Here is a 20444-nt window from a genome sequence, read left to right as displayed (position 1 = left end):
CATATAAAAATCAGTGCTGCGGACCATTGATCCTTTGACTACAATAAAAATCGGTGTGCTGCGGGTCACTGACTACAACAGATCTCCTGGTTTCCTTGACAAGCCACTGACCTGCATGTTGACATCAGCATCATCTGATTCCAACAGAACCTTCAGAACATCCACATGGCCTGCCTTAGCAGCATAATGTAAAACAGTCATGCCATCTTCAGCCTGTAAAATTAAAACATACTCCTAGTTAATACAAAAACAATTCAGATTTAAAAATCATGTTTTCAAAACTAAGCACTTCACACACACACATATAAATATATATATATATAATTCAATAAAAAAAGCAGGAAAATATACAGTTCCAAAATATATTTAAATCACTAGCGCTTTCTGGATTTTAACATCCATCCTCAGGTGAATACAAATTAATAATTTATTATTATTATTAATTTGTATTCACCTAAGGATGGATGTTAAAATCCAGAAAGCGCTAGTGATTTAAATATATTTTGGAACTGTATATTTTCCTGCTTTTTTTTATTGAATTATTTTGACTGTGTGATATCAACTCTTTCTATTTGGATTTTATATATATATATATATAAATATCACTTGAAATTGTGAAAGAAAGTCTTAGTCATTTTCAAAGCTGCAGAGAAATTGTACAAAACATCTACAGGCAGTAATCTTACCCTCTGTTTTATGTTAGCTTTACATTTCAACAGGTACTTGACAAGAGCTATATGGTCATTTTCAGCTGCATACATCAGAGGGGTCTTTAGTTCTTTGTCAACAGCATGAATAAATGCCCCCATCTACAACAAATGATATCCTTTTTCTCTATATACACTGACAAAAGAATTTTATGACATAATCAACAAGCAATAAGGGAAAGTAACTGTACCTGAATCAACACATGAACTATGGGGAGACTTCCAGCTATGCAAGCAGCATGAAGGGGGGTCTGATTATCAAAATCTTCTACCTTTTCATTAATGTCAAATCCCTCTCCTACAAACAGTCCAACCAACAAAAGTAATCATTTAATCTGATGGAAATTGTGGTTGGAAACCAAAGGGAAAAAAAATAAATAAAATTCTCACCAATCATAATCATGAATTTTTCCAAGTCTCCTTCATATGCTGGATTATATATAAATTTAGGAAGTTTTTTCGTTTTAGGCCTGCAAAAATGACAAACATTAATGCATTATGATCTATTCATCATGAAAAAAGAAACAAAATTTGTATTCTGCAGCAAAGTAAAGTTACCTTTCCTCAGAAAAAGATAGTATAACTTTTTCTAATGCTGTCTTATCAGGCCCCATGGGCAGACCACCTACAACAAATTAGAAATTATCCATATGCTTAACTAGATTAATTTAAAAAACAGTGACTGGATATGCCGAAACTACAGATTATGTAAAAAAAAATTTAAATGAAATACGACAGACTATGCCATTTCTAGCAATAGTATCAGCTATACATCAACATAGTCTATTTTCAATGTAGCATCAGTTTGAATATAAAATTTTTAAATCTGACAGTTAGTAACATTTTTTAAGTTAAGTTTTATTTGGGAAAAATTTTTTTTTTTGAAGATAACAGGATGTTCTTATTTTAATGTTACAAAAGAAACAATTTTTTGGTTACCTAGGTAGATTACAGGACATGTGCTAACAATTAGTGGTTTTAAAGTAGTGGAGGGTATGAGCATCCTCCATCAGTCATGGTGATAGGATATCATTACCTTTATATTGATTTTTAAAATGCACCCTGGCAATGATTTTACAGATCTTTTGTTTTATGATGTGGTGCTGCTCACCCGTGGGAACAAAATGTTAACTCTCAGATTTTTAAAAATATTTTACACACCAAGTGAACTGCAAAAATCCATGTTATTGATGTTACAGTATAATGTACAGTATAATGTTGTGTATGACTTGTTAAATTGCATTTACCGGTGGAAACCGTCTTGTCTTGGACCTTGTGGATACCTGTGACCATATCCTCTGAAGGGTCTTTGTCCCCTTTTGTGAAATTTCTATAGGTATTAGAATGAATACCCATTTTAGCTCTGGCAACCCTGCAAAGAACAATGTTTTGTAACTGTGATAACAGCTTCATTCCATAAGATCAACTAATCAACAATAAGACATCTGTTAGCAGGATACAGTATGATGAACACTCTCAACAAAAATAGGCTAATTCAAAACTAAACAAATTTGAATTTAATCGATGTATAAAAAGAAACTGATGATGGTGAATTTAAAACTGGATGAAATCCTTTTTCAACAGACTTTAGTGAGTAACACTGGTGAAGATTTTCCGCTTCTACCTCTCCCTATTAGCTACTTACTGTGGTTTATTGTATTTCTCCTCAAAGTTGGTCATGCTACGGGGTTCGTCCATCTGTAGAGCAACCTCAAACTGTTCTGACTCCTCCCCACAGTGAGGACAGAAGTACCTCCCATTCCTCAGCACCTGGCACTGCTTGTGGAATTGATGAATGGGATACTTTACGCCATTGCTACTCTCGGGAATCTTCCTACACTGGGCAAATGTTCCCTACAGAAATAACAATAAAGCATTGTTGTAAGGAATTCCAATATGTATTTTGATTGCTTGCTTGTTTACTTTAGGTCCCGTCAAGAATTTTTCACTCATATTGAGACGTCATCAGCTGTAGGTGAAATACCAAATTTTAGACCTACGCTTAGCACTCGGTGAAGGTTATTTAATGTGTTAACTCCTGATGTGACACGGGACCTCTGTTTTTAAGGTCATAACTGAAAGATCTGCGATTCTCACTTTCAAATATTCAAAGCGTTTGGCGAAGGAGTAATTACTACCTATGTTAATGTCTTAGGTTTGACGCGGCCATGGCACAAGTGGGGCTCGAACTCACGAACTACAGCAACCAGTTGTTTTGAGTAACTGAGACCATAAGGAATGTTGTACAAATGACTTGGTATGCACCCCCTAAGCAAGTGTCAATATCAATGGTTACCATTTAACTAGACCAAAAATAAAATTTTATTTGTTTGGCAATGGCGGCTGACCTACTAAGACCGGTGCAATCCACATGATCCAAGGAAATTTTATTGATCTTTTATCCCACTCATTTTTTTTAATGCATCAATCCAGAATTCTTGAACATTTCCACTCAAATGCTATGCAACATACTGCAACTGCTCAAATGTGTTGTTCAGTGGGAAAACTATTGTGTCAAACAGAATATACCAGTCTGATATAGACGTTACTTAGTATGATGTTCTTGCAGACTCAATAGAGCAAACAAGTCACAAACAAAATAACAGGAGTACCACCAACAGTACATAATACACCCATGAAAAGCTAATATAGGGCGTTTTTCTTACACCATGATTTCTAGAACTTGCCTTCAAGTAGTATCAGCAATCATCAGGGTGTGACATACTTTCTTCGCATCGAAAAAACAAGACAAATCATGTACTCTCTATGTAATATGTAATGTTTTCACTTGGCATAAGATGTATGTGTACCAAGTTTAATGGTCCTTGCCCCAATGAATCAGTCTGCATCCTGCTAATACGACCTTGAACTTTGACCTAAGAAACAATAAGCATCCTCCACTTGGCATAGAGTGTATGTAAACAAAGTTTGACGGTCCTAGCCTCAACAGTTCGGTTTGTATACTGCCTACAAGGTTTTCCAACTAAGTGATACTGTGTCCTTGACCTTGAAAAATAATAGGCATCTTCCTCTCATCATGGTGATCAAATGTATCAAGTTTCAATATCCTGGAGCTTACGGTTCGGTTTGTATCCTACCTACAAGGTTTTCCAACTAAGTGATACTGCGACCTTGACCTTTGACCTATAACCTTGAAAAACAATAGGCATCTTCCTCTCATCATGGTGATCGAATATACCAAGTTGCAATATCCTGGAGCTTACGGTTCGGTTTGTATCCTGCCTACAAGGTTTTCCTACTAAGTAATACTAGGACCTTGACTTTTGACCTTGAAAAACAATAGGCATCTTACTCTCATCATGGTGATCAAATATACCATACCAAGTTGTAATATCCTGGAACTTACGGTTCAGTTTGTACCCTGCCCACAAAGGTTTCCTACTAAATGATACTACAACCTTGACCTTTGTCCTCATAAAACAATAGGCATCTTCCTTTCATCATGGTGATCAAATGTACCAAGCTGTAAAATCCTGGAGCTTTCGGTTCGGTCTGTATCCTGTCCACAAAGTCCGGACAGACAGACAGACGACGCCATACCATAATAAGTATAAAAAGTCAAAAAATTTGGGTGCTAATATTCCATCCAGATCCACTGTAAAGTATTGAAATTGTATACAATTTTGATAATTCACTTAAAGCATGTCATTTTAAAAATTCATCCATCAAGTTTTAAAAGGAACCGTGCAGGTCTGGACCAACTTCAATATGCAAAATGCATTCAAAGTAACGTGCCACACAACAGAAACCTAAGACTAAGGCTACAATTGTGGTAAATAATTGTTGGTTTGGCATTGCCAATCCACATTTAAATATCACAAGATAGGACAGATTTTCTGAGTTGTGTTTTAGATAAATGAAACCAAAGGTGTGTAACATTCGCATTTAAATACAAGTTAGAAATGCCAAATCCTTGTTAGAAAAAATGTATTATTTTTACAGTTTCTTCTAGAATATTTTCCACTGAAACTATTAGCATTTCAAAAGATTTATATGACAATGATTATCAACAGCAAAAGAGTCCTTTTTCTTTGGTAATGTTTGAACTCTTCTATTAACATAATAAACTTTGCAACAAAAACTAATACCAAAAAAAAAACCCAAAGAAACCCACCCCATTTATTATCACTTTTACCCCAGAGGTTTGTTCTAGGGTGAGTGTTTTTGTATTGTCCCTCCATCAAAAATTTTTTTTTACCTACCAACCTAGTGGTTTTAGGTGTGGGTCAGCAATGCCAAACCAAAAATATTTTAATTGAGGTCCCACAAGTTATGCAAATACAGATATAGAAAGCATTGTTCAAGCCTAGGAAAGTGTTTATCCTGAATATCCAGTACAACCTACCTGTGTACAAAAATGACCACACCCTGGACAACACTGATGAAGCTTTAGTCTTTTTCTGTGTGCCTCACAAATGGCCATAAATGGAATTTTTACTCCTGGTCTGATCAGCTGAGAATTGGTCACTTTATTGCAACAGCCCATAACCTATGAAACATAAAGCAAATTTGAACTATGTATAATACACCTTCCTTTATATGAAAATTCTCTCAGAAATACTTGATTTCCATATACATGTATTTATATTTTTAAAAATTTTGTCCGACAGTAATAAACCATTGATGTTTCAATGCTAGTAATTCTCAATAAAAACGATGTGGTGTGTAAGTGACCTTTGAACTTTGACATCAAAACCTATACTTATAAAATAAATCTTGCATTACAAACATTAATAATTCTTAAATGTGTTGTTACTTTGTACTAAGGGGGACATAAAATAATGGAAACATGGACTACTTTGCATAAAAAGGTATTAGTTGTTTTTATATTCCTAAGAATACACACAACTTAGATATTTATTCCTTATATCATATCAAGTTGGAAGGTCAGCACTTTGATCTAAAAATAAAATATATTTACATTGTCAGGTTTATTACTGTGAATGAAAAAAAATTCCTTAATGAAATTAATTCCAGATATCATTCCCAAAAGAAACAATTTCAAAGCTGTAATTCCTAATTTTTACAACACCACATGTTCCACCAGCCTCTCCCTCTCACCTTGCCATCCACAGAGTCCAAAGCCTGACAGTACATCACACTAGATCCCAATTTCTTAAAACAAGCACCATTAATTTTACAGCAACACAGTGGAATCACATCCTTGTCTGGTGGGATAGGACCAGGAGGGGCCTGGAATCATATTGGTTACAATTTCATTCTGATAGTTGGTATTGTCCAATACTGTTAAACTTCAAAACAATTTTGAGTCAGTTTCATCAAAGTGTTCAAACAATATCAAACACACAATATCAATCACAATCATTTAATCTGAGGCTCAGGAGCCACAATACACACCCAAATTGTCTTGCTCAATTAATTTGGACCTTTATCGTGGCCACATAACTGGCCAAGGGTCATCTCACTTCAAGCTTTATATCTACATTAAAATATTTCGAAAAATTCTTCTTATGAAAAAGTCACTCCTAACAGCAAGAGCCTGTTCCTAGGTTATACATACATTTGTCATAGCTAACCTGCTACTTTAACCGTACTACCAGTGGTTTTAGTTATCTAATCCTTTTATTAACACATAATTTCTTAATTAATCACTTTCTATTGCAAGGATGCATAACCCTTTAGGCTCCAAAAATATTTATGGTTCCTATTATATGCTTTTCAGAAATAGGGTAGGTAGGTGAGAATTTTTTTTTTTTTGGTGGACAAAGTATTGACAAGAACCCCCAAAAGGCAGGGCATATCCCCTCGCAATCAGTCATAAAGTGACCTTGACCTTTGGATCCCAAAACCAATAGATCTTCTCTTGAAATCTACAAGTATCAAATCAATTGAGCAAAAAAAAAAACACAAAAAAAAGGCCCGTAGAGTGTCTACAAGCTTTTTGTATGATAGTGACCTTGAACTTGGACCTTATCATCAATAGAGTTCTTCCTCTTGTGATGACAAATAAATCGAGCAAAAAATATGGCCTGTAGAGTGTCTACAAGCTCAGTGTTACACACACTCAAACATATACTCACCTACACATGAACAGATTGCGAGGGAATAAAAGGTATGTAACTCTAGTGGATATTTAATGATAAATGAAAATCATGCACGATCCTATGATACTCAAATATTGTGCAAATGTCACTCATAAATAGGATATATCCATATCTACATTTTGGAGGTAACCAACTTGGACAAAGACAGATAATTCAATTATGATAATTGGATTCAGATCTTTAAAAAAAAAAAAAAAAAATAGGGTCTAGGATCGAAAAACGGGGTAGGTCTCAAAACCATAACCACAATTTTTTTTTCATGCCTCACTTAATAAAAAATCAAGATGTGTTTGGGAAACACTGAGAGCCTATTGAAAGTTATGAACAATGTTAAAAGTTTTGGACAGACATGCAGAACAAAAACCAATATGCCACCGACTTCAGTCATGAGGGTATATAAACTGAATACTTTGAAATCATTAAAGGATGTTTTGGGACATCATTTGTTTAGTGGCTCTTGACACAAACTACAGACAGAAAGACAATGGACAAAACTTCAATCAAGAAGGCTCATTTGAGCTTGAGCTAGCTTACAATTCATAAGGACTCTTAACAGCTTATCATCTGGTGAAATTTCTTGATATCTATGAGACCATCTATCTAAAACTAAGTGTAGAATATATTCATCATGCTCACAGACAACACCAAGCTCACAACATCTTCCAGCAGCACAAAATCACTGCTGGTAAACTCTTTGGAGGTATTCCTATAAATGTGGGTTCATTTCATATCTAAATTCAATTCAGAAAACTTTTGACCATGGAAATGAAAAGATTTTACAAATGAAATTATTCAGACTATTATAATAATCTAAGTCCTCTCATTGAACAAAAGACTCTTACAAAAACATGCAATTATCTTTTTATGTAATCTTTTCAAAGCTTTTTTTTCCTTTTCTTTTTTTTTGAAATGTCATTCTTGCAAAATTGTCGAAATTTTATGAATTGAACATTTTTGAACAAAACACAATTTTTGAAATATTCACTTAAACTTTACCCAAATCTCATTTAATTTAAACCACTTTAATGAAGTTGTCTTGTGACTTCCTCGAAAGGATTACAATAGATTTATTACATAACAGGGACAAACAAGGCTAAGCGGGTTTTTTCTCCATCTCAAATATTTAACCAAATATCCTTCCGAAAATTCTTTCTGATAATTTTTTGATTGACTTTCAAACTAAATCTTTGTTGGTTAAATGTTATACACTGATAAATAATATCTAAGGAAGTATTTTTTTTAAAAAAAAATGGATGACTTGAAAATTGCAATTTGAAGATCTGATAAATCTTGGAACCAAGATAGTATTACAAGCCTACATATATTTACATGTTACAAACACATACAAATCAACAACTTAACCATGCTGACTTTATAAACATCTCAGCCATGCTAATAATATCAAATGAATAAACCAAGGAAAAAATTCTCTTGATACTGAAACGAAAATGTAAAGAACTATTTGAAACAAGCTTGTGCCACTTGTGAATTTAGTGTCCTGACTTGTAAAAGAGGTTGTACCCATTTAGGTTGCATGTGAAAACAACTACCACATTAATTCTTATCTTTGCAAACCAAAGTTTTTGGTCCATTACATTCCCCACACACAGAAACCTTGGCTTACAAAAGATTTACTCTACGATTGTAAATTTATGCTAGATGTGATGTGTGGTATCGCAAACTAAAGAACAAAAGGCAGGGCAAACTGAAGAAATGGGATATAACTGTTGCAGACACCAACTGAACCAAAAGAAAGCTATACACTAATCACAATATTCATTGCATATGCAGCTAATGATGTCTAAAACTTACATGGACATACTTAATCCCAATGAATGTTGCGTTACCATGATTACGTTGCTATGAAAAACAAATCTAAAATTTCAGCATCAAAATGCAAAATGGAATATTTTTTGTCTTTTATAGTTTTTCTTTCAAGCACAACACTTTACATGAGAACACTCAATAATGATACATTCAATCCACCTCAAATAAGAACCGAAATCAAAGGAAATTTTGAAGTTATTAATGGATCTCTCTAACTGATCTTAAATCATTAGAATATATATATATATATATATATGCAGTCAATATGAAATTCATTTTAGTCATTATTAAACCCTAACTTCCTGTTTCTTGCAAAGCCCATCCTGTAACTTCTTGAGGCTATATGAAGAATTCAATAATAAATTTTTAAAATTAGTATTAACACACACAAAAAAAACTATGAATTAAAGGAGAGTACTTACAGAAGAAACAGACATGGAGTCCTCGCTCCCATCCTCCTCGGGGGTTTTAGGGGGTGTGACAGGGTAACTAAGGCTGCTCGGGGAGGGCGATACGGAACGCTCATCATCCATTAATTCGGTTTCTTTTTTGTCCATAGAATCAAGTTTATTAGACAGATTATTTATCACAGACGGTTTTTCGCCATACGACTGATTACTATATACAGATATGGGCTTGGTAGTAGATGGAGAACTGTTGATTGGTTTGGTGAAGGGCACCGCTGCCAGCCCCATAGTGGAGGTGATTAACTGTGGCCGCACAGCAGTTCCCGGTGCTAAGGTAGAACGCGGCGCAAAGCTACTGCGAACATTTTGCATTAAAATATATCTTGGAGGGGAACCTCCCAGTTTGTTGGTTGGATTTAACTTAGGATCTGGTACAGACAGAATGATCTTCTGACCTGCTGACCCCTGACCAGGAATGGAGGAGGTCATCACTCCTAGTGAGGTAGATAAAGGTACAGCGTTCACCACCTGTCCACTGGTGTTAACAGGAACCAATAGTAAAGGAGCATGACCTGTTGTTAAGAAATTGGTCTTCGTCAAGGTGGGTAGTCTCACACTCTGGGAGCCAGGTGGCACTGTGGCTGGGCCATTAATATTAGGAACAATGTTTGTAAAATTCTGTGGTAGCAATGAGGAGGATACGACAGTTGTTGCTGCTTTTGGAGAGGATTCAAGTGACCTGGACGTGGCAATAACATGTAACGTAGGAGAGTTATGGACTGAAGTACTGATTCCGCCACTTTTCTGGGGAGTTAACAGGGACTGATATCCAACAGGGGAAGTCATTGAACAATTTGCTTTAACAATTGTTATAGACTCCTCTTTCCTTTTCTTCTTATTGCCTGAAATGAAATATGTTGTTTTGTTGTCAAAACACATGTAATCAATGTTTTAGCTAGGGTCTTATTTCACTGTTGTGTAACGTGAGAGGGGTTAATCGATACCCTTCCTTCATGATATGCGTCGTAGAATTTGTCATGACTTGGTTACCTTTGGATATGATGCATTTTTATTAAAGATAATAAATGGAAGAAATGTCATGGTTTGAGGGTTGTTTTTTTCCATTTTACTTTAAAAGTTATTCTGATTCAATAACAACATAAATTCTATAAACTTAATTGTAATCATAAATGGAAATTAATATGATTTACTGGATTATATTGAAAACCAATTGATTAAAAATAATTTAAATTATATGAAAATAAGATTCAAATTTGAATCCATTAAAATTTGAAAAACAAATTTCACAAAAAAATTATCTGGAATGATATTGGACTTTAAGAATATAATCTGTCAACATTTTCTGGAGACAATACTGCTCAGGGATTTTTTTTTTAGGGTCTGTAGGGGGCCAAAATAAGGCCCCATTTCAAATGTTAAAAACCAGGTATTTTCCCCAATTTTTGCTTTGAAATTCCCAAACAATGAAAAAAAATCAAGCAGGATAGCCTAATCGTGCATATATTTTCACAAGCCCACAGATTACAATTTTCGCTTCAAAATTGTTAAGTAATCCTAATTTTTTGGCCTCTGCTTATTTGAATGAGGTAAGCTTTGACCAAATTGAAAGTCAGAAAGAGCCCAATTATACCTTAAAGCACTCTGGATTGGTTTTTTCCCTATTTCTTTGTATGAAACATTTTCCCCAATTTCAAACAATGTCGCCATTTTTCCCAATTGGAAAGGCCTAGGCCCTTGAAATCAAGACCTTAGAAAAACCCTGCTGCTCTCTGTGTGTTCACTATGTCTCCAGCAGGTAGAGAACACTCGCTCAGGTGCAACAGATGCAGCTTGGATGCCCAGATAAACAGTTTGTCATCTTGGAAAGTATTGGTCTTTCAACTGTATATACTCATTATTGTTCCCATCAGCCATTTTGTTTCACATGTGTTTGTTCCCGAACCCAATTTTGTACTATTACTGAATCACTGATACCGATAACCAAAAATACAAGATTCGTAACATGTTTTGAACTAACAATAGATAAGATAAGACAATATATCCATGATGAACTGATACCGAGGTGAACCGTGAACTAGGTAACAAGACCCAATTTGTACCTGTGTTGGTATCTGCTATTTTCTTATCTTTCACCCCCGTTTCATCTTCTTCACCATCTATACCATCTGAAAATACAACATGATGTGAGGTGAAATACATAAAATAACGTTAATTTTTGGACCCTTGTAAAAGTACAATGTAACTGGGAAGGAACTATACAATAAAACACTACCTTCTTTCTTCCTTTTTCTTAAACCAGATCTTCTATCTTTCAACTCAGTGAAGCTGTTTCCATTCTGAAAAGAAGATAATAATCATTAGATTTCATACAATCTGAACAAGAAAGCAATGCGTACAAGATACTTCATCATTGGATATCCACAACTCATCTTGACATTCTACCCATTTAACAAGTCAAGAGAAGAAATCAGCTTTGGGTATCCAAGGATCCTTGTTATTATATGATCAAATAATCTGTTCTTTCTGATTGGCTAAGACCAATCAACATGGGAAAAGTATAAAGTTATGTTCACCCACATGCCTATGAGGTGATTGTGACATTTGATTTCTCCTATAATGGATCAAAAATAAATTGGAAATTCAAAATTTTATACGATTATTATTTTTGGTCATATAATGAAAACTTGCATCTCAACTCACTAATGACTATCTTGCACTATAATTGTAAAGAAATGGTAACTTCACAAACTGAAGAAACAATGGTTTAATTATAGTACCATTAAACCCGATCTAAAATTGGCCAGTCAGGTATTGTTTGGCAAGTTCTACTTGCCAGTTTTGATTTCATAAATTATTCAATCATTAACAAAAACTTGCGTCTCTTATCATCATCACTGTCAACTATTGGTATTGCAATGAGTATCAAAATAGTTGACCAGGTATCATTGTGTATGTCCTAGTAACCAGTTTCGATGTCTTAAATTATCCAATCATACAATTATTGACATGTCCTTGGTCAATACAATGATTTAGCTACCCTGGAAGTACAACATTTGCCTCGTCCTATAGGCCTGATAAATATTGTACTTTCCAGGAAGCTAAAGCATCATATTGACCTTAAAAATGCCAGGAATTCTATATATTTCTTCAATTCACAAGTTTTATTTACCACTTACCTGAGTACCTGTGTGACTAGATTTCTGCTCACAACGATTCAAAAAAGAATCCAATGAAGTCTGAGCCTTGGTTTTTTCCTGGACAGAATTTGGAGTCATTTTCTGTCTGGTACTACCAAGAGTATTTTTGCCCTTAGGAGTCACTTTTGGAGATTTCATGACGTCCCACGCTGATTTCTTGGAACTATTTTCTGGACTAGATAGTTTGAGATTGATAAACTGTTTTTCTTCACTACATACATTCTTTGAGTCAACATCATCCCTCTCGTCTTTCAAACTGTTGGTGTCTCCTTCTTTCTTCTTACTACCAAATTTCTTCTTTATCTCACTTGGAAGTTTATAGGCACCCATTTTTCTTCTCTTCTTTGATCTTTTCTTTATCTTCCCAAAGGCATCCTTCTCCAGTAAAGACGAGTCTGAAAAATTACCCTCAGATTTCTCTGAATTTTCCACTTTTATCTTTGGTTGAGAATTTATGGGCAGAGATGCCCTAGCCTTTTTCACAGTTTGCTTCACTTCACCATTTTCAGCATTGTCTTTAGCAATGGGTAAAACAGTATGTGTCTTTTCATGCTTAATGTCATATTTTACAGATGATATTTTACTAATTTTTTCTAAAAATTTACTATCTACAGTTATAGCATTATTAAATTGGGGCAAATTTAATTTCACATTTTCTCCTGATGAATTTGAGGACTTTAATCCCAGAGCAGATGGGAGAATATTTTTAGCCGGTGGGCCTGATTTTCTTGCTTTTGGAGTTGCTTTGTGTTTGAGACCTAAAGAGGAACTTTTGATACTTGTTCCACTGTCAGTGGAATCCATGGACCTTTCTTCAGAGCTTCTCGAGACTTTCTCCTGTGGCAGTGAAGGAGGGGTCTTGTCTGGCTTGGCATCCTCCGTCTTCTCTAACAAGGACACGGGTGTACCACTCCTTGATACCTCTGGTGTTAAGGTACTAATATCACTTAGTGGAGTACTGTCTCTTGATAGGTTGGGTTCTTTTCCACCAGTGCATTCTGCTATTGTGACAGCATCCACATTGTTTGGAATCCCAGACACAGAATTATTCACTGTAGAATCGTTTTCAGATTTTATATCTGACTCAGTGTCATTTTTCTCTTCTTCATCATGATAACCATTGGGAATTAGAATTTCTGCCCCACCATTGACAAGCTTTTCGGTATTGGATTGCAAAACTGAAAGGTCTTTACTGCAGACATCTACCAGCTTCCCATTTGAACACAGTGGGTCAGGCTCTTCTGCTGGGACTTCAGCTATTCCTTCAGCAACACTGGCGGCCATTTTATAAAATATCACACTCCCCTCACCATTGCCACTTCTGGAAAACAAAGATAATTGATCAAATATTTTGTATTTATCTTTAGTCTAGAAAATTGGATATGTAATCAACCTTGGTCAGCATAAAATGTACCTGCCCAAACTGAACATAAAAACACTTCACAGTGACACCAGAAACATCAAATACATGGCTACATAATGTTCCCTTGGTAAATTATTTACCCTCATACAATTCATGTATTAGTTGAGAAGATGTTATAACTGTTTTCGTGAAAGGCAATGTGCATTACAAGGTGGTTCTGTGTTCCATATATAATTCTTTTTTAAGTTTACTGAAACATATAGTTTTGTTACTATTCCACATGCTAGTTTATGATGTTTTGTAGAATGCTTAATATGAATCATATCTAATTTCAGTGTCTGATTATTACATTTCCTTTTTCTGATAATGTTGGGTGAAGCATGGAAACTACATTTGTTTTGTTATCTTTCCAAGTATTGCCTGTGAACCAGCAGACATTTAAGACAGTGACCTACATTCGAACACAGCTTGTTTAACCCCTAACCATGCTCCAATGACTGCAAAGTGCCACACAATTTTATAATGAGCATACTAGATCCATATTACACCAAATACGACTTCAGGCAGTGACTGTGCACTGAACGTTCTCCTACCATAACAGCTTACCATCCCCAACTCACATCCATCTAAACCATGCACAACCTTGACAGAAATTCTTCCAATTGCATTTTGAAATCCATCCAATAATAAAATCAATGTTAACATGCAATTATTGAGTAAATATGTATAACACTTCACTAAATACAACTTCCATCTTTTTATTTTTCAGAATGTTAGTATAACATCTGGAGTGCAAATAATATAAATTTCCATGATTATGTAGAACTGCAAGTCTCCCAGGATGTGCAAAAAGATCTGTTTTCATTCTTTATTGGTATTAACAGTAGGCAATAAGGATTTTATGAGTCCATTATATTTTCCCCTACATTTCCCATCACTCTTATGATATTTATGCATAAAAAACAATTTCCTACATAGGAGTATATGTTAGACTAAATAATCAGTGCAACATATGTTCATAGTATATTCATAAATACAGTCTGATTGCATCTAATCTTGGGCTCCAACTGGCACATTCCATTATTAATTCTGTATGTAAAGCCTAAACAGCATACACACACTTAGTTAAATCTTATCCCTTGTCACTTGAAAGGATGAGAAACAATCTTCAAACTTAATTGTAAAAAGCATATACTATGAAACTGTCATTTCATATATACTAAAGTATCAAAGTCATTTACACACAAATATTTCATTGTGTTCAGAACAAATGTCCTTATTATGCCAGATTTTAGTTCCCCTCCCTCATAATTACAATCAACCAGTCTGTATTTTCCCCCATTTAGCTGCATCACAAACTGAGAATATTCTTGCACACAGATTGGTTATTCAATGTCCAAGAGCGAAAAACAAAATTTTCAAAGACCCCCCTCCTATTACCAGAACCCCTGAACAATGGGACCAATTATATCTCAACTTTGATTGAGGTCTACTTGCTCACCATAGGTTATCTGCATGTTGTCTGGGAGTGAAAATGATTTTTAAAGCCTATTTATCTCTGTTGTCATGGTTATGAAGGTCTTGGCCCCATCCTTCAGGGGTCACAGGCAGTCTTCGACGTTAACCGGTGGCCCAATGCCAGTAATATCAGGATCGGGCTTCTAAAAAATTTTAACCCAGGAGTCCGACGGGCCTGTGAATGTTTTCTTATATGTTCTGTATATATTACAAATAAAGCGTGAGATTGACTCAAACTTAGCAGTCAAATTTTGCACCATAAAACGATCAACCATGCTTCCTTTTCTGAAGTATAGGGATGGGGCTCGTCTGGGAAATTTCAAACCTCCCAAGCGTATTTCACAATCACAACCATCAGATCCAAATCCAACCCACCCCCCAAAAAATGGTCATACGAGGAGAAAAGAGAACGAAAATTCATGCCCCATTGGACCGAGGGTAGACCTTGGCTAAGATTTGATTCTGGAGAAAACAAAATGTTTTGTACGTGGTGTATACAAAACAAAGTAGAACATGAGCTGCTGATGTCATCTGCGAGATTAATATGTTGAAAAATAAAATAAGACAATCCTTTTAATGTCAGTTGTCATCTTGACCTGTATTTTCCTACAGTAGAACATACATGTATCAGAATCAGCACGCAGCACCTTGCAAATGACAAGTGGTCAAATTAGAAGAAAAAATTTGGGCCTGTAAAATATTGTTCAGGCTTGCAAAATTATCATACTGGGAAGCCCAAAGGGCCTATGTTTCACAAAATTTTTAGTGAAGACTGTACAGGTTATGCTTCATGGTTGCCAATGGCAAGGTAATTTTTACATGTGCCCATAAAGGTCAGTTAGATTGACCAGGCGGAGAGTAATGTAGCCCTCCCCGATTTTTCTTTTACAATCCGACTTTCCTTGGAGAGGATCAGATCTTTTCAAATACAAACCCAGTTGCTTTAAAAAAAACTAAAAGAAAACATGACATATTTGCTGTTAGGATAAACTTAGATCAGTCTGAGAATTTAACGGTAGACCGATAGACCGCGGCTATGCCAAATGAGGTCGGGCCATGCCATGTGCAATTAAGATATCCCCAATTGTCTATGCCAAATTCTAAGAAACAAAGGAATAATTATACGTGTGTGATAATGCACTAAAAATAAATATTTTCCCTTACGATCGTCAAAATCTATTTTTGTGACCTGGATTTCCCTCCATTAATTTTAGAGTATACGACTTAAGCGTCTAAGCGGTTTGAAGATTATGACTAGTGCTCTAGACAAATTTTTTAACATACAATTCGTATGTCTTTAAATGTCGATGGGTTTTTTTAAAATCAGCATTGATGAATTTTATTGGGATCGATTTTTAAACTAAAATTTTCCTCAACAATATAACTAGAGTTATCCTATTTTTCTTTATTTCCCAAATATTCAAGTATTGCAAGAATGTCAAAACAAAATAATATCAGTGCTTACCAAGGTCTTCTGGTACTTACTGGACATTTGGTCCAGTAATGGTTGAGATATTACTGGACCAAATCACATTTTACCAGACCAAAATTTTATAGGCAAATAAATCCCCTATTGTGGCCCCACCCTACCCTTAGGGGCCATGGTTTTGACAAACCTGAATTTACACTATATCAGGAAGCTTAAAATTTCATGTAAATTTGAACTTTCTGGCCCAGTGGTTCCTGAGAAGATTTTTAAAGATGTTCCCTATATATCCCCATGTAAAACTTTGATCCCTTATTGTCGCCTTACCCTACCCCCGGGAGCCATGATTTTAACAAACTTGAATCTGCACTATGTCAGGAAGCTTTCATGTAAATTTGAACTTTCTGGCCCAGACTTGGGAATAGCATCGGCAACGTACACGTAATTTATTAGACCAAACATTTCACTTCAGATTCGTCAGGAGTAAACTTTACCAACCCATGTTCAACACTAGTGTTATGAAATACACATTTCCTATAAGCTCGAGCAAATAACGTAACTCAAATTCAAATTGTTCAATCAACCGTGCCCATGTTGCTCAAGTACTTCATCAGAGTACAGTTTAAACGCTATATTTACCTGTTATTTATTACCTAATTCAAACGCTTCAAAGACGTCTGTAGTTTCACGGAATATTGCTCAATTGTATTATCACCCTCTCGGGGGAATTGAAGATGATTGCAAGTTTGATAGATATTTGCGTTAAACGTAAACACGTTTTCTGTTTGCAGTGACTAAAGAAAAATAAATCTTGGGACATGCTGCTAAAAATTGAAAATTTATCTAATCATGTATTTCATTGATAAAAAATTATCGGACATTTGGTCCAGCCAATAACTGATAATGTTCGGACCAAAACAAAAATTATCGGACATTTACCAATGTCCGACGGACCTTCGGAATCACTGTAATATACATTCGACTTCGCAAAAAAAAAATTTGAGGTGAAGGTCAAACAAACGGCATGTATATGATTCCGCAGTTAAAGTATTTTCTGGACAGTGATTATGATTATGATGAGCAAAAGAAAAAAGAAAACGAGGACAATATCAATAGCTTAAATGTAGAATTGGAAATGGAGTATGAAGTTGAATAAAAAATGTCGTCAAATTTTGGTCAGGTCTATGCCAAATACCAATGGTCTATGCTGCATCAAAAAGACATAGACCTATTGTCTAAGCCATTTAAAAAGTTAAATTCTCAGACTGTTAGATGGGGCAAAGTTTCGATCCATATTCAATATACCATCTTTTATTTTATTATATACCCATCAATGTATCATTCGTCGATACTGTGGATTTCACAGCGTGTGATCCGGTTTTCCGGATCACCACACTGTGGTTTTCTGATTCCGTATCAGTATCCTCTGAAACTGATGCCGTCAAAATGCATAAACGCAACGTTATTTGTGGAAAATGTTGACCCTGTCATAAAACAAAACTGCGTACACAAAACATAATTTCATAGTATGTCTGTGTTTTTGATAATTTGAATTACATTTATTATCTTATAAATGTGGATTTAAAATGCAGAAGGGGGTATATAATAAATTTATCATTACTACAGTAACTTGATCCGAAGAGTTGGATCACGTCTCGTTGACAGGCATGGATCATCAGATCAAACTCGACGATTCGCGTCTCGTGTGATCTGATGATCCGCGCCTGTCAACTCGACGTGATCCGACTCTTCGGATCAAGTTACTGTAGTAATAATATATATATATCAAAACAATGAAATATATCGAAAATTGTGTTTCAGATGTCTACATCTTCAGCCATGACAGTTTGTGCACGATTAATTATTATCATGCATAGTAGTGTTTGGGTGATTGTATACAGTTTTTGACTTTTTACATACATTTTTATGAGCAGAAGGAATTTTAAACATCATAGTGAAATGATCTTGATAGATAAACTATTTTCAAAACCTTGGGGTCCAGGGGGCTTAACTAAACTAAGACTGCAAAGAACACCCTTGTAGGACAGTTACCAAATTTAAAATTGTTACTCCTCTTACCCCATACATGAAATGAATATATATATTTATTGATTAAATTTTATAAATACAACATGCACTGGCCTGGTAGTGAAGTTGAAAGTGGTTAAACACACACACACACACACACACACACACACACATATATAGTGCAATTGTCAAAGTTTCTGAAATCTGATTTTTCCATGTTGGAAATTTTCTGTCCCAACAATGAAATTAACTGTCACTTCCTACGGGTCCGAAGGAATTTTTGGTGAACAAAACCTTTAGACCAGCAGTTGTCAACAAATCTAATCATAAGTCACCACACACTTATCAACAGGATAGTGCGAAATATTTCTCCTACAATGTCCTTTCTTCAGATTTCACAAAGATTCTACCACAACATGATTTATGAATCTATCTGTCGAATATTTCTAAGATTGAATATGGCTTTCTTTAAAATAACATCAATCATTAGCACAAGATTTAACATGAGAAAACAAAATTAAAAACACAGAAAGTCTTAACTTTTTTTTTTTAAATCTTCTGTAAATACATAATACAGGAACCCAAGTAATATTTTTACTGCATGTCTAGTTACATTCATTGTTCTAAATATAGAAATAAATGAATCACATTGCAAGATGGTCTTTGTACCATATTAAAGATATTCATCTAAAACATTGGGTTTGACAGTCTTGTTCTAACTCCATAATACAAATATTTACATTTTCTGTTCTAAAAGTGATTTAATGATGTACACTTAAGGTATATATATAAATGAAGATCTATTACCACATTTCATACAACCGAGCCAATGACCTCAGATGACTGTCAAACCCAGAATAAATCCAAACCATCTGCACATCCATGCATATCATGAAGTTTTCTTACTCTTTGAAGAGGCTTAAGCAAGGGGAAATGTTAGATGGAAAACAGCCCCTGTTAGGGTTTTTATTTCAATCCATAACCAGCAGGGGCAATTTCAGTCTGTGTTCCTGGACAGGGCATTTTACTTTCACTGCTTCTCCATAACTTGGAATGGACTGTTGCCCCATCACAGAAAAATTCATGTATCAGGATTAATATGAACATTATCTTATCAGTCATGATACAGGATATTTCATTTTGTTCAAGTACTTGTCCCATGTCAATAAGATGTTTCTGTATACAGTACAAGCACACAGTGTTCCATATAGACTGAAGATCAGGGCAAATCTCAAATAATGAATTCATTTTGAAGCTGTGGGGCCAAAAATATTAAATGAATGTTTGCTGTGACACAACAGACTGTAATTCTTACCACTGACCAAAATGCTTTTTTCTGATGATTACTTCCTTTCCAATATATATAGTACTACTGTCACACATTTTCCCTTTCACATATTTACATAGCAGCTACCGAGAAAAAAGATGTCGGTAAATTCAACAAATTTGATAATAGAGAAGATAAACAGCAAAATGCAGTTCCCTGAGCATACGAGTATTTAACAACAGGGCTTAATTGACCCTTTTTGGTACAGGATTGACCCTTTTTGGTACAGGATCAGAGTATAAAAATAAAAGGAGAAGTGAACTGTCATCGCTGAAGATGTAGTCCAATGGAAAACCTGAACATTGCATTATTTTCTCTTGCTGTTGGTCTGTTGAATATGAATCTAAATTTCACTTTATCCAAGGTAACTTACATTGTAAAACTTTTGTTTTCCCTAAATTAGCTAGGTTATGTTTACACCAAAGGAAAGACCTTTTGGGTTGTATCCCTTCCCCATTGAATATCAGAATGTTAAAAATCTGAAGAGGACTGCTATACTGCAGTTATATGAGCATTAAATTCATCTGCACACCTTTT

At 35.0% G+C, this 20444-nt stretch overlaps 1 protein-coding gene across 2 annotated transcripts in view; it reads right to left on the bottom strand.

Annotated features, from left to right (window-relative positions):
- The window catches only part of LOC125679345 (uncharacterized), a 44881-nt gene extending 31317 nt beyond the window's left edge, over window positions 1-13564 (bottom strand). Inside the window, exons 1-14 of one of the 2 annotated variants that reach the window (XM_056153845.1) lie at window positions 12225-13564; window positions 11321-11384; window positions 11148-11213; window positions 9043-9929; window positions 8606-8653; window positions 5790-5921; window positions 5074-5217; window positions 2353-2561; window positions 1955-2079; window positions 1266-1332; window positions 1098-1177; window positions 899-1005; window positions 687-809; window positions 112-213 (exon numbers count right to left, since the gene is read on the bottom strand). In XM_056153845.1, the coding sequence (XP_056009820.1) occupies window positions 112-213; window positions 687-809; window positions 899-1005; window positions 1098-1177; window positions 1266-1332; window positions 1955-2079; window positions 2353-2561; window positions 5074-5217; window positions 5790-5921; window positions 8606-8653; window positions 9043-9929; window positions 11148-11213; window positions 11321-11384; window positions 12225-13529 (3459 nt within the window). In that variant the 5' untranslated portion in view covers window positions 13530-13564. The remainder of the gene's footprint in view (window positions 1-111; window positions 214-686; window positions 810-898; window positions 1006-1097; window positions 1178-1265; window positions 1333-1954; window positions 2080-2352; window positions 2562-5073; window positions 5218-5789; window positions 5922-8605; window positions 8654-9042; window positions 9930-11147; window positions 11214-11320; window positions 11385-12224) is intronic. The other variant, XM_056153846.1, reaches the window with a different exon arrangement.
- Window positions 13565-20444: the final 6880 nt, after the last annotated feature.

Source organism: Ostrea edulis, chromosome 2, assembly GCF_947568905.1.
Source record: "Ostrea edulis chromosome 2, xbOstEdul1.1, whole genome shotgun sequence".
NCBI lineage: Eukaryota > Metazoa > Mollusca > Bivalvia > Ostreida > Ostreidae > Ostrea > Ostrea edulis.
This window is presented reverse-complemented; position numbering and strand designations above follow the sequence as displayed.